We start from the raw sequence: 14,827 nt of genomic DNA, 5'->3' as shown, positions 1-14,827 counted from the left end.
CAGTACAGGATAATACACACAGTGATGTCACAGTACAGGGATAATACACACAGTGATGTCACAGTACAGAGATAATACACACAGTGATGTCACAGTACAGGATAATACACACAGTGATGTCACAGTACAGAGATAATACACACAGTGATGTCACAGTACAGGGATAATACACACAGTGATGTCACAGTACAGGGATAATACACACAGTGATGTCACAGTACAGGATAATACACACAGTGATGTCACAGTACAGAGATAATACACACAGTGATGTCACAGTACAGGGATAATACACACAGTGATGTCACAGTACAGGATAATACACACAGTGATGTCACAGTACAGGGATAATACACACAGTGATGTCACAGTACAGAGATAATACACACAGTGATGTCACAGTACAGGATAATACACACAGTGATGTCACAGTACAGGATAATACACACAGTGATGTCACAGTACAGGGATAATACACACAGTGATGTCACAGTACAGAGATAATACACACAGTGATGTCACAGTACAGGATAATACACACAGTGATGTCACAGTACAGAGATAATACACACAGTGATGTCACAGTACAGGGATAATACACACAGTGATGTCACAGTACAGGGATAATACACACAGTGATGTCACAGTACAGGATAATACACACAGTGATGTCACAGTACAGAGATAATACACACAGTGATGTCACAGTACAGGGATAATACACACAGTGATGTCACAGTACAGGGATAATAAATACAACAGTCCTATTAGAGAGTTTGATCCCTTCATGATACTTGTCTCTTCCTCCTTTTCCTTTTGGATACATCTGATGTCCAAGATCTGTTATTTTTGGCTTCTGTGTTACTCAGTTGGAGGGTTTGTACAGGATATCATTGGATAACTCCATTTTCTTCTCTCTTTCCAGGAAAAACAGGCCATGTAGAAGTGGTGCGAGTCGTGTTCGAGCCAGAGAAGATCAGCTATGACAAATTACTGAAGGTCTTCTGGGAGAATCACGACCCAACCCAAGGTACAGCCAGTACTTCATTATGTCTAGATTTATATTCTGGAGCTTCATATCTGGAGGACCTTGAAATCACAATATATGATGTATAGGCGGAGATGTTACCACAAGGTTCTCTGTCGTCATGGATGAGGCTTAATCTCTGTATAAATGAAACGTTCTACAACTTTCTAAGATCTCTGCTTGCTGTCAGTGACTGAGACGCCTCTTGGTTATATTCAAAGACGGTAACCCTGTACATAGCTACCACAAATGTGTCCAAGCTAGACAATGCTCTGTGAGCTCAATGCAGCAGATACACAAATCTCTCTGCTGGTTTGCTACAATGTATCAGTCTGGAGTCCACGTCATTTAGCTCACTGAGTATTGTCTACAATAGATAAAGTTAGTTCCAATTCTTACAAGAAGGTCAATTACAATTTTATCCAGCCCAGACAATGCTCTATGAGCTAAACACATCATAAGCTGCTGTATGGATGTTTCTGCTGATTTGTTACAGTGTACCACTACGGAGTTCAGGTTTTTTAGCTCACAGAGCATTGTCTACAATGGGTACATTGATGTCCACAATTCCTGCTTATTCGGGGTCCTGAACAATGAGTTGTTCTGTATAGGGAAACTATCAGTAAGTGTCCTGCAGCACCACCACAGGTGAAGTGAAGTATTACACTGTGTCTGTTCATATCTATGGCTTATCTGTGCAGAACAGGACAGGTCCTCTAGAGCAAGAGACACTCTTTGTAACCACCATCCATGCTAGCCATGAGGATATTTAACAGGTAAGTAATTCTATGACACGTCCTGAACTCATAAGCTATTGGGGGTATATAGATGATGTATTTTCCCCCTCTTCCCACTCTTTGGAATATTCGGCCTCGTGGCTGCACCAGGCAGTCGATAGCTGCGCAGTTTGTGAGCTGATGAGATTGAGAAGATTAATGGCCGCGTCCCGGAGCCCTGAGCGCCGTCCTCTCCAATATTTATTATCAGCAGACACTTCTTCGAGGACTGTACTGTTTTTAGCTGATGCATAAAGAATCCGTCATCTCCATATAATTAGACGCTGGAAATTACATTGTATTGCTAATGAGCAGATGTGTCTTTCTTTTCCATGTAAAGAACAGCTGCACTCGCTTGAAAAGCCGCAGCGCCTCCATCCTAGCACGACAGCGTCTACGGCTCAATGGTATCCGTCCACCGCGCAGCCCAAGTCTGACGCTCATCTCTTCTAGTATCGTTATGGGGATTGTTAGTAAATTGGAGATGTTTACTAAAACCACCAGTCACATGACCTAACCTACCCCTCCGAAAGTGACAACCGGAATCTGATTGGTTGCTCAATTCCTGATATAATATATGTACATCTGGTATAACCTGGGTATTTCCTGTATATTATAGTATATGTACAGCCGGTATACCCTGGGTAACTCCTGTATATTATAGTATATGTGCATCTGGTATAACCTGGGTATCTCCTGTATATTATAGTATATGGACATCTGGTATAACCTGGGTATCTCCTGTATATTATAGTATATGTACAGCTGGTATAACCTGGGTATCTCCTGTATATTATAGTATATGTACATCTGGTATAACCTGGGTATCTCCTGTATATTATAGTATATGTACAGCCGGTATACCCTGGGTAACTCCTGTATATTATAGTATATGTACATCTGGTATAACCTGGGTATCTCCTGTATATTATAGTATATGTACATCTGCTATAACCTGGGTATCTCCTGTATATTATAGTATATGTACATCTGCTATAACCTGGGTATCTCCTGTATATTATAATATATGTACATCTGGTATAACCTGGGTATCTCCTGTATATTATATTATAGTATATGTACAGCTAGTATAACCTGGGTATCTCCTGTATATTATAGTATATGTACATCTGGTATAACCTGGGTAACTCCTGTATATTATAGTATATGTACATCTGCTATAACCTGGGTATCTCCTGTATATTATAGTATATGTACATCTGATATAACCTGGGTATCTCCTGTATATTATAGTATATGTACATCTGCTATAACCTGGGTATCTCCTGTATATTATAGTATATGTACATCTGCTATAACCTGGGTATCTCCTGTATATTATAGTATATGTACATCTGCTATAACCTGGGTATCTCCTGTATATTATACTATATGTACATCCGGTATAACCTGGGTATCTCCTGTATATTATAGTATATGTACTTCTGGTATAACCTGGGTATCTCCTGTATAGTATAGTATATATACAGCTGGTATAACCTGGGTATCTCCTGTATATTATAGTATATGTGCATATGGTATAACCTGGGTATCTCCTGTATATTATAGTATATGTACATATGGTATAACCTGGGTATCTCCTGTATATTATAGTATATGCCCCCCTAGTATAAGTTATATGTCCTGTATTGTGACTTTATATTTCCTACCCGCTGAAGCTTCTCAGTAATTTCATTTACCCCAGACTAAATTTATAGTGTAATAACCAGGTTTGCGCTTCCTCGGCTGTATCTGAGCTGCAGTCCTTCCTTTTATCGCGATCCAAAGGCATTTTTCTCTTTGTGCAATTGTGGAGACAATATGCGGCATCTTTTGGGAGAGAGCCGGGCTTTTCATGTTCTCTTTCATCGGTGCCAGCGGATAATCTCTCGCGTATGCTTCCAAATAGCTCCACTCACGAGGCTTTATGTCCCTGTCTATATGGCCTATTTTGTGGGGAATTATATATAGAAATCCCATACTTGTGCTCTGATGAGATAGCCACCTTGTGAAGTCTCTTGCTGCACAAAGTCGGTGGTTGCAGACTGTTAACGTCATGGTGCCAAACTCATTCAGTATGTAGATCAGGCCTTAGGTAATTTATACCTTCTCCATCTTAGTGGAACTATAACTCCCAGCTTAGTGTCAGCTGGATCTTCTCCAACATGGAGCGTTGTAGGGTATATGACCAAGAGTTGTCCTCATAATAGTCAACAGCAATAGTGCCTCCACAGCCACCAGCATGTATCAATGGCAGGTATTCACCAACCTCCCAAAAATGGACCAGTGTGAGCCAATGGTTATATCCAAAGTGCCACCAGATATGAGCCAGTGTGAGCCCACAGTTATATTCAAAGCGTCACCAGATATGGGCCAATGTGAGCCCATAGTTCTATCCAAAGTGTCACTAGATATGGGCCAGTGTGAGCCCATAGTTATATCCAAAGTGTCACCAGATATGGGCCAGTGTGAGCCTATAGTTATATCCAAAGTGTCACCAGATATGGGCCAGTGTGAGCCAATAGTTATATCCAAATTGTCACCAGATATGGGCCAGTGTGAGCCCATAGTTATATCCAAAGTGTCACCACATATGGGCCAATGTGAGCCCATAGTTATATCCAAAGTGTCACCAGATATGGGCCAATGGGAGCCCATAGTTATATCCAAAGTGTCACCACATATGGGCCAGTGTGAGCCCATAGTTATATCCAAAATGCCATCACATATGGGCCAATGCGAGCCCATAGTTATATCCTTAGTGTCACCACATATGGGCCAGTGTGAACCCATAGTTCTATCCAAAGTGTCACCACATATGGGCCAGTGTGAGCCCATAGTTATATCCAAAGTGTCACTAGATATGGGCCAGTGTGAGCCCATAGTTATAACCAAAGTGTCACCAGATATGGGCCAGTGTGAGCCCATAGTTATATCCAAAGTGTCACCACATATGGGCCAATGTGAGCCCATAGTTATATCCAAAGTGTCACCACATATGGGCCAGTGTGAGCCCATAGTTATATCCAAAGTGCCATCACATATGGGCTAATGCGAGCCCATAGTTATATCCTTAGTGTCACCAGATATGGGCCGGTGTGAGCCCATAGTTATATCCAAAGTGTCGCTAGATATGGGCCAGTGTGAGCCCATAGTTATATCCAAAGTGTCGCCACATATGGGCCAGTGTTAGCCCATAATTATATCCAAAGTGCCACCACATGTGGGCTGGTGTGAGCCCATAGTTATATCCAAAGTGTCACCACATATGGGCCAGTGTGAGCCCATAGTTATATCCAAAGTGTCACCAGACATGGGCCAGTGTGAGCCCATAGTTATATCCAAAGTGTTACCAGATATGGGCCAGTGTGAACCCATAGTTATATCCAAAGTATCACGAGATAGGGGCCAGTGTGAGCCCGTAGTTATATCCAAAGTGCCACTACATACGGGCCAGTGTGAGCCCATACATACATCCAAAGTGTCACCAAATATGGGCCAGTGTGAGTCCATAGTTATATCCAAAGTGCCAACACATATGGGCCAGGGAAAATCCATGATTAGATCCAGCGTGCCCCTTAAAATGGACCAGCATGAGCCCATGATTAAATCCAGAGTGTCACCACACTTGGGCCACTTTGAGTCCATGGTTATATCCAAAGGGCCACAGCCAATGAGCTACTGTGAGCCCATGATTAGATTCCATATGCTGCTATAAATGGAACAGCATATGGTATGGGTCTATGAATACAGCCATACTGCCACTACAGACAGTGACCAGTGAGTGTTGGCAAGATAAGAGGAACTCCTCCACCACATAGAGTGACGGAGTGTGCCCATTCCACCTTCAGATTGCCCACACAAACTGTGATCAGGAAGTGACCCCATTATTACAAAGACCATATAATGTCTCCATGATTACAACCCTACGGTCACTGCAGAGATTGACCAAACAGTGAGGAATATCTATTAAAGCCGGTGTATTGTCAGCACTGACCCATTTCTTCTTTTCACTTTCGTTTACCACGAATTGGTTATCCTGGACAGCCCCTTTAAGGAGAGAGGCCTTCTTTTTCAGACTCCTCATCGCTTGGCTAGAATGGAGAGCGACTACAAAGAGCATCTCTAGTTCTGAAGCTGTCCTGCATTACACAGATACCTCATTCATGTGAATGGACATTGTGTAATACTTAATTTCTCCTGTAGTAGCGCTGTAGGGAAATCAAAGAAGGAAGATTGTCCAAAGTGGAAAATCCTGCCAAGGAACATCCTAAAGCTACAATTATCTATATTGAACTACTACTGTTTCCACCATCTAATTGATCGGTCCCTGATATATCCATTGCCGTCTCTGGCCTTACTATAACTCCTAGACAGCAGGCCCACTGCTTCGGGGTTGTGTTGGACTCAGACCTTTCTTTCACCCCCCATATTCAATCACTTGTATGCTCATGTCACCTCCACCTCAAAAACCAGTGGTGTAACTAGGAATGACCTTGATATGTAAACCCTTCCGTACTATAATTAGAATCCCTAATATGAACCCTCCTCTGTTCCCACATTACTCCACACAATACAATGCCGTTTCAGGCTAACTTCATATATCCAAGCACAATCTGCACGTTAAAGGACACAACTAGCCCAAAATTTGTACAAACCGTCAAAGCAAAGTTGCACAACATCCTGATAGCAGTAAACTACCGGTAAATCTTCCCAATCACAAATGTTGCTTGCTAGACTGGGGCTTGGAATCTCAAGAAGTCTGCCCATTCTTCATCATTAAACCACACAGTGATGACCTTCAATGGACAACTGACTATGAAATAGTCAATTTTTAGGAACATGAGTGCAGTTGAATCTGTAGCATAGATGGAAATGTAGTCAGATGTTATTCAAAAAGTCAAACCCAGTAATAGTATAACAGGTACCAGGTGGAAAATCCATAGTCAAATCCAGGAGTAGTTCAATAGGGTCCAAGTGGAGGATCCAGGGACAAAACCAGGAGTAGGATAACACGGACGAGGTGCAAAATTCAGGGACAAAACCAACAGTGGGATAATACAGACCATGTGAAAAATCTAGAGTCAAAACCAAGAGTAGGACAACAGGGACCAAGTGGAAAATCCATGGTTAAACTCAGGTGTGGGATAACTCTAACCAGATGGAAAATCCAATGTAAAAACCAGGAATACAACAACAGGGACCAGGTGGAAAATCCAGGGTCAAATCGAGGAGTGGGACAACAGGCACCAGGGACAATCCCAAGAGTGGGACAACATAGACCACGTGAGAAATCCAGAGTCAAAACCAAGAGTAGGACAACAGGGACCAGGTGGAAAATTCCATGTAAAAACCAGGAATACGACAACACAGACCAAGTGGAAAATCCAGGGACAAAACCAGGGGTAGGATACTAGGAGCCAGGTGGAAAATCCAGGGTCAAACCCAGGCGTGAGATGACAGGTACCAGGTGGAACACCCAAGGAGCAAGACAAAAATGTCATCCAGGAACAAGCTCAAGGTCCAAGTCAGGAACAGAGCTGCATTATCAATCAGGAAGAAGAGACAAGTACAGGATATGCACAGACCGCCAGGGTGCTGACCCAACCCAGTGCAATGTGCAGGATAGCCTGTGCCAGGACCAGTAGGATGCAGCTGGGTTGGCAAAAGGTGAGTCACTTTGCTACACAGAATGCAAGCCCTCTTAAGCTCCCCCTAGTGGTGGTCTCAGGCAGTTAGCATGTCATCTTTTATATGCAGGAGATTTGGAGCACTGCATCAGAAAAAAAACACATAAACCTATAGTGTGGGGATTCTGTAAGACTTCATATGAATCACCTATTACAAGGATAGGTCATCAATATCAGATCAGAGGGGTCTGACACCCAGCGCCCCCACAGATCATCATCTCCGAGAACCCCTTTAAATTGATTTGATATGTTAGTGTGGACCACCTTGTTTCCTTCTGGTTCTGGTCATTACTATGTGGATTTCCTCTCCTCATGGATCTTCTCTGTTTCCATAGGTTTTATCTCTATAGTAATACCTAATTAAATATTCATTTTTATGGAATCCAATAAAAAGCGTATTAATCTACATTTATAGAAATAAGTTTCCTCTTGCAATATTGGGCCTTGTTACCCCGTCACCCCCTCTGGACTCATCCTAATAAACCGATGTCCTTGTGATTGGATGAAAATCCCTTTATAATTAATATTAAGTGTGATATAATAAAATGAACATTATATGGAGCATTAACATCGTATATCACAGACGCGTACAGAAATTACATTGTAGGATATTACTTCCGTACATTCCCCAACCCCCTCCAATCCCAGAAGTGAAGTTTAAAGGGATATGCTTGCGTAACGTCATAGACCTTGTCTACATGTGTGGCCACTTCTCCATTCAAGTCAAAACCAGGAGTAGGACAACAAGTACCTGGTGGAAAATCCAGAGTTGATATAAGTTATTATCTTTTTTGGTGTTCCAATGGCAGGCATCCTATTAGGTCCTACCTTAGGCAGGGCCTAATAGGCTCATTTCTATGGCAGACCGTTGTTAGACATCCTTGCAGAGCATCTTAAGAAGTTAAAACGCTCCAATCGTGACCGTAACAACAGCTAATGTCATGTTTTTTTGGTGCTCAGCTGGGACGACCACCCACCAGCACTGTAAGTGTATGGGATAATGTCACAAAGGGGTTAATAAACATATTAATAAGTTTCTCAAGTGTCTCCCGTGCTCTGTGAGCTAAACAGCCATGGCTTTAGACTTCAGATAAATTGTGTCAGATAGAGTTGTGCAGCTTTCCTGATGTAGTTAGCTCACAGAGCATTGTCTAGACTGGATACACTTGTAATCAATCTTCAGCTGAAAAGTGGAGACAATTGTTTCTAGTCTAGACAATGCTCTGTGAGCTAAACAGTCTGGTCTCCAAACTGATACGTTGTAGAGAACCAGCAGAGAGATTGGTTCAGATGATGCCGATGTGTTTAGCTCACAGAGCATTGTCTAGACTGGATACAATTGTCTCCACTTCTCAGCTGAGAACAGGACTAACCATGTATAGGGTTTCCTATACCAGAGGTCTCAGGGTTCTTTCTTCCTTGGCTTGTGGTTTTGGTAGTCGCTGACTATATATCCACTCTTCAGTAACCTATAATTCTCTCTTAATACGTATAGTATACTAGCTGGTACCCGCGACTTCGTCCTCGGTGATTGTAGAAGTGGGTATATACAGGCGCGGGTTTTCGTACTGTGTATAAGGTATGGGATATGAAATGTAACTTTGTATCTTGTTTTTGCTGTAATTCTGAGAATACGTGAGACTTTTGTGTTGAATGTAATTAGTATTTCAGCCGCTATACGGTGTTGGTATAGCATAGTGTCTTTGGGACAGAGGGATTTCAGGTTAATATACCTCGATATACGACATTGTATGATTTGTTATTTTCTGCCAGTAGTGTGTTGACATTTTTTTGTTAGTAAAAGTTGCCATATTCTGACAGCAGTCACTTTTTTATTTGTCTGTGTCGGGGGTTGTGTTGTTTTGCGGGGCCGGGTGTAGTTTTTAGTTGTTGCATTTTCGGGAAATGCTATTGGATTGATCACTTTTGATTGATATTTGTATGATGATGAAAATAGTGAAAAAGCGGCGTTTTTGGACTTTTCAGTATGTTTGCCGCTACGGCGTTAAGCGTCCAGGCAAAATATTTGTATATCTTTGTAGAGCGGGTGATTTCGGACACAGGGATACCTAACATGTATGTGTTTCACAGTATTTAACTACTTTTATATGTGTTCCACGGAAAGGGGGGGGGATTTGAATTTGTAATACTTTTTATTTAGTTTTTTTTTTTTTTTCCCTTTTTGTTTTTGTTTTTGCATTTATTAGACCGCCTAGGGGTATTGACATGGGTGGGCGGTGTCGCGGATTGTCAGAGCGGTGGGGGTCGGCAAACATGGCTGCTCCGGAGCGTTAAAGAGAGCCTCTTGGAGTATCGGTAAGGTGAGGGGCAAAGTGGTAAAGTATATGTATATGTGATTGTGTGGGGTTAGGGGCGAGGCTGTAGAGGGCAATATGAATTTTGTGGCTTGCTATGGTCCAAAGTGTGTGAGATTGCAGAGATGGTGATGTGAGTTTGGGTTTTGTGGGGGTCCTGGCACAAACGTATGTGCGCTATTGTGACGAAAAGTAGCCTATTGCGCAATCGGGTATAGTAACTAGGTTTGTGGAAACTTTCAGCCAAATCGGTGGAGCGGGTTTTCCGTGATTGACTAACAAACATCCAAACATCGAAACACACAAACTCACAAACCCACAAACTCAAAAACTTTCACATTTATAATATTAATAGGATTATTATATTATATTCTCCAATTTACTATGGGCACGTCTCAAGCCTGCTGCCACCTGTTACATATAACATGCTCGGTTTGCGTTCCGTCATTGCTCTCTGGTCATTCCATCTTGTAGTAAGAATCCACCTGTAGTTTTGGGGATTATAGTTCTACGCTCCAGTAGACAAGAGATAAGATGACGTCTTGCGCTTTCACATCGCGATGGTCTCAGATGCGGCCCTTGACGTGCTGTGAGGGCCCCATGTTACTATAATTTTGCCTTGCCTCTTGCTAGCGCTCTCCAATACAGTAAATGGAGATAAGGAAATTGTTGGACACCGGCCTGCAGCATGCTGGGGAAAGTCTTCAGTCCTGACTGCGGTATGAGTGTTGCCCCACTTACTGTGCAAGTTATAGGGTACAAAGTGGCCACAAGTGGACAAAACTACCATACACATAAATTATCTATACTGTATAACCCTGGAGGGCATTACCGTGTGGGGTCATAACACAGTATGGTCCACAATGAGGGGGCATCACAGTGTGGAAGCCTTTAAGAAGATGGGGAGGGCTGTATAATGTGGGTCACAATGATGGAGTATTATGGGGTATGTGGTGGGGAGCATTATAGTGTGGGGATTACAATAAGGGGGATTATAGTGTGTAGTGCCCACAATGATGGGTAATTATGATGTGGGGACCTCAATGAGATGTTACTATAGTCTGTGGGGGACACAATGAGGAGGTATTCTTGTGTGTGAGGATCACGATGAGGAAGTATTATATTGTGTAGAGGCACTGTGAGGGAGCATTATACTGTGTGGAGACACAATGAAGGGGCCTTATACTATGGTACATTACTCTGTGTGGGGGACATAATGGGGGAGCATTATATGCTATGGAGAAACTGTGAGGGAGTATTATAGTACTGAGCATTATTCTGTGTGGGAGATATAATGAGGGAGCTTTATAATTATACTGTCTGCAGACACAATAAAGGAGCCTTATACTGCCGAGCATTATACTGTATGGGGGCCACAATGAGGGAGCATTATACTGTGTAGAGGGATGATTAAGGTGTATTATACAGTGGAGCATTATGCTGTATGGGGACTACGATGAGGGAGCATTATACTATGTAGAGGGATGATGAATGTGTATTATACAGTGGAGCATTATACTGTATGGGGGCTACAATGAGGGAGCATTATACTGTGGAGAGGGATGATGAATGTGTATTATACAGTGGAGCATTATACTGTATGGGGCCCACAATGAGGGAGCATTATACTGTGTAGAGGGATGATGAATGTGTATTAAACTGTGGAGCATTATACTGTATGGGGGCTACAATGAGGGAGCATTATCCTGTGGAGAGGGATGATTGTGTATTATACAGTGGAGTATTATACTGTATGGGGGCTACAATGAGGGAGCATTATACTTTGTAGAGGCATAATGTAGGTATGTTAAATTGTGGTGCATTAAACTGTACTGGGGCCACAATGAAGGAGCATTATACTCTGTAGAGGGATAATGAAGGTGTATTAAACTGTGGAGCATTATACTCTATGGGGGCCACAATGAGGGAGCATTATACTTTGTAAAGGCATGATGTAGGTGTATTAAATTGTGGAGCATTGTACTGTATAGGGGCCACAATGAGGTATGTTTGTGTGGTGACCACAAGGATGGGACATTATACTGTCTGAGGGAGCATTATAGTGTGGAGCATGATACTATATGGTTACACTAAGGGCCCAGTATACCTTCTGGGCTTTATACTGTGTGAGTTTGGGCAGGGCCAAAGGTGACATAGATGAGGCTAGAGGTTTGGCTTAGTATACGTAAATATGTTGTGGCATGCTCGGCGTGCTACAGATTTTGCCCCACTTAAAGTCGCCCGGTACAGTAATACCTGGTTTGCATGTGTTTGCATGCACAGTGTAACCAGCGACCTAGTTGCCTTGATGACGCGTCTCTCCGGAGTGTTATCATCATCTCTTACATAGTTATTATTCCTACACTAGTTCTGGCTTCAGATGTCCTTGAGGCGGAATACAATGAGGTTATACACTGTGCGGTATACTGTACACACTGCAGTATGTGATTCATTACCATCTGCAGTCTCACAGTCCTCAGCCCACCCTCCGGGGGTAGAAGGGGTTAAGTTCCCTGCGATCTCCCCCCATAAGCAGCGAGGCCTGGCGGTATTAATCGTGGTTTACCAGTGATTACTACCAGGCATCTAATCTTTGTAAGGTCACAGCTAAGCCCTGGCTATATACCCTGCTTACATACATGTATATCCTGCATAGTCTATGTGCCCAGAGCGCCTGATAATAGAATGATGGGTGCAGTAGTACATAGCGGCCAGAGGATTGGACCCTGGAGGATTGTTGTAGTCTTATAGACTTCAAAATATAAAATATGGTGGATTTTGTAATACACTGTACTATATACAGGACAGTATAGCTATATACTACTGTGATACTGTATATGGCGTGGCATATCTGTATTATCCTGCAATAGTATATGTAGGATGTCTTTATAGAGCAGTCATATGGAGGATAAAGCTATACAGTTGTATACTATTGTATTCATATTGAGTATCCCTTTAATAACTATTCCGCCATCACAACACCACAGTATAGTCTCGCCATATATGAAGTCACCATTGCTGACATTCATGTCTTGGTTCTCTTGTCTCTTGCAGGGATGCGTCAGGGTAATGATGTAGGCACCATGTATCGTTCTGCAATCTATACATATACCAAGGAACAGATGGACGCTGCTCTGAAATCCAAAGAAGATTACCAAAAGGTAGGTTCACAGGACACATATGGCTAAACCCGACATCCTGAGTGACATAGAACCAAATTCATCTTGTCACATATGGAGTGAGCTTAAAGAAGATGGATTCAGCAAAATAGAGAATGTAGTACCTGGAAGAAGTCTGACTATGTAGAGTATTACGGCCCAGTACTATGTGTATCCTGAGTTACATCCTGTATTATACTCCAGAGCTGCACTCACTATTCTGCTGGTGCAGTCACTGTGTACATACATTACATTACTTATCCTGTATTATACTCCAGAGCTGCGCTAACTATTCTGCTGGTACAGTCACTGTGTACATATATTACATTACTTATCCTGTACTGATCCTGAGTTACATCCTGTATTATACTCCAGAGCTGCACTCACTATTCTTCTGGTGCAGTCACTGTCTACATACATTACATTACTTATCCTGTATTATACTCCAGAGCTGCGCTCACTATTCTGCTGGTACAGTCACTGTGTACATACATTACATTACTGATCCTGTATTATACTCCAGAGCTGCGCTCACTATTCTGCTGGTACAGTCACTGTGTACATACATTACATTACTTATCCTGTACTGATCCTGAGTTACATCCTGTATTATACTCCAGAGCTGCATTCACTATTCTGCTGGTACAGTCACTGGGTACATTACTTATCCTGTACTGATTCTGGATTACTATTCTGCAGCTTCAGAGCTGAAATCCAAGCATTCTCTGTTTTCTCGTTCCAACTAGGAACAATGAAAAGAATAACACAACCATTTCAGGAAACTAAAAAAATATCATAATGGTTATGACGATGAAATTCCGAATTACTACAACCATGCGAAAATGAAATAACCACTATTTGGGGTCCAGACATGGCTAGTGAAAGGAGAAGTACGGGGTAATTGTAGGTTTCCAAATCCAATTCCAGGCAGGATATTAGTCAGCTGGCAGCCGAGATATAGGAAAGCCATTGTGTGTATGGAGCCCTGTGCCGGCCAACATGCTCATGTGTAAGGATTTCATTCCGCTAGAGACGGGTGCACACAGCACAATGCACAGACAATGAGCGCCGTTTTAATTAGTGAAGACTGAATAGAAGGTGTCACATTCTACCGCATACAAGTCTACAGCTCATCGGGGGCCAATACAGAACAGAGAACCCGCGTGTGACAAAACCCTACCAAATATTCAGAAAGACCTTTTATGAGAAGTTGTAGAGATGCTATAAGAGGAACTGCAACATTGTACATGCCCTATTGTTAAAGGGGTGATCGCTAATTAAAGGGGAACATTTACTTGTCTCCTGATATGTTATGGAGATGTACTTGAAGACAACATCATTGAGGGTCCATGTGCTGGTGTCACCAGCAAAATCTTAAAACTCTTCCTTACGTGTATCTTTGGGTGACCAGGGTGTGGGCATTAAAGGGATTCTATCATTAAAAGTCAATTTATTGTCCCTAACACGTAGCAATAGCCTTAAGAAAGCCTATTCTTCTCCTACCTTTAGATGTCTTCTCCGCGCCGCAATTTGGTATATAATCCCATTTTCGTTGGTGTGCAAATGAGTTCTCTCGCAGCACTGGGGGCGGTCCTCAGCGCTCAAACAGCACTGGGAGCGTCCCCAATGCTGCGAAAGAACTCTCCAGCACCGCCTCCATTTTCTTCAGGAACAGGCTCTTCATGCGTCTTCTTCCAGCGGTGGCTTCAAACTTTTAGGCCTCGGGTATAGGGCAATACTGTGCAAGCAGCCATTTTCTTGTGACTGGCGGGCATGTGCAGTCGGCTTTGCTCTAGGCCCAAGGCATAAAAGTTTGAAGCCACCACCAGAAGAAGATACAGGGAGAGGACGTTCCTGAAGA

At 42.6% G+C, this 14,827-nt stretch overlaps 1 protein-coding gene across 4 annotated transcripts in view; it reads left to right on the top strand.

Annotated features, from left to right (window-relative positions):
* MSRA (methionine sulfoxide reductase A) overlaps positions 1–14,827 on the top strand; it is a 230,607-nt gene that overhangs the window by 144,579 nt on the left and 71,201 nt on the right. For all 4 annotated transcript variants that reach the window (XR_012715351.1, XM_075269319.1, XM_075269317.1 and 1 more), the window contains 2 exons: positions 926–1,030; positions 12,863–12,969. Coding sequence is in view for 3 of the 4 variants with exons in the window: in XM_075269319.1 (XP_075125420.1) it covers positions 926–1,030; positions 12,863–12,969 (212 nt within the window). In the remaining variant the exon portion in view is untranslated. The remainder of the gene's footprint in view (positions 1–925; positions 1,031–12,862; positions 12,970–14,827) is intronic.

The sequence above is a fragment of the Leptodactylus fuscus genome, chromosome 3, assembly GCF_031893055.1.
Source record: "Leptodactylus fuscus isolate aLepFus1 chromosome 3, aLepFus1.hap2, whole genome shotgun sequence".
Taxonomy (NCBI): Eukaryota; Metazoa; Chordata; class Amphibia; order Anura; family Leptodactylidae; genus Leptodactylus; species Leptodactylus fuscus.
Note: the sequence above shows the minus strand (reverse complement) of the source record. Positions and strands in the feature narration are given on the sequence as shown.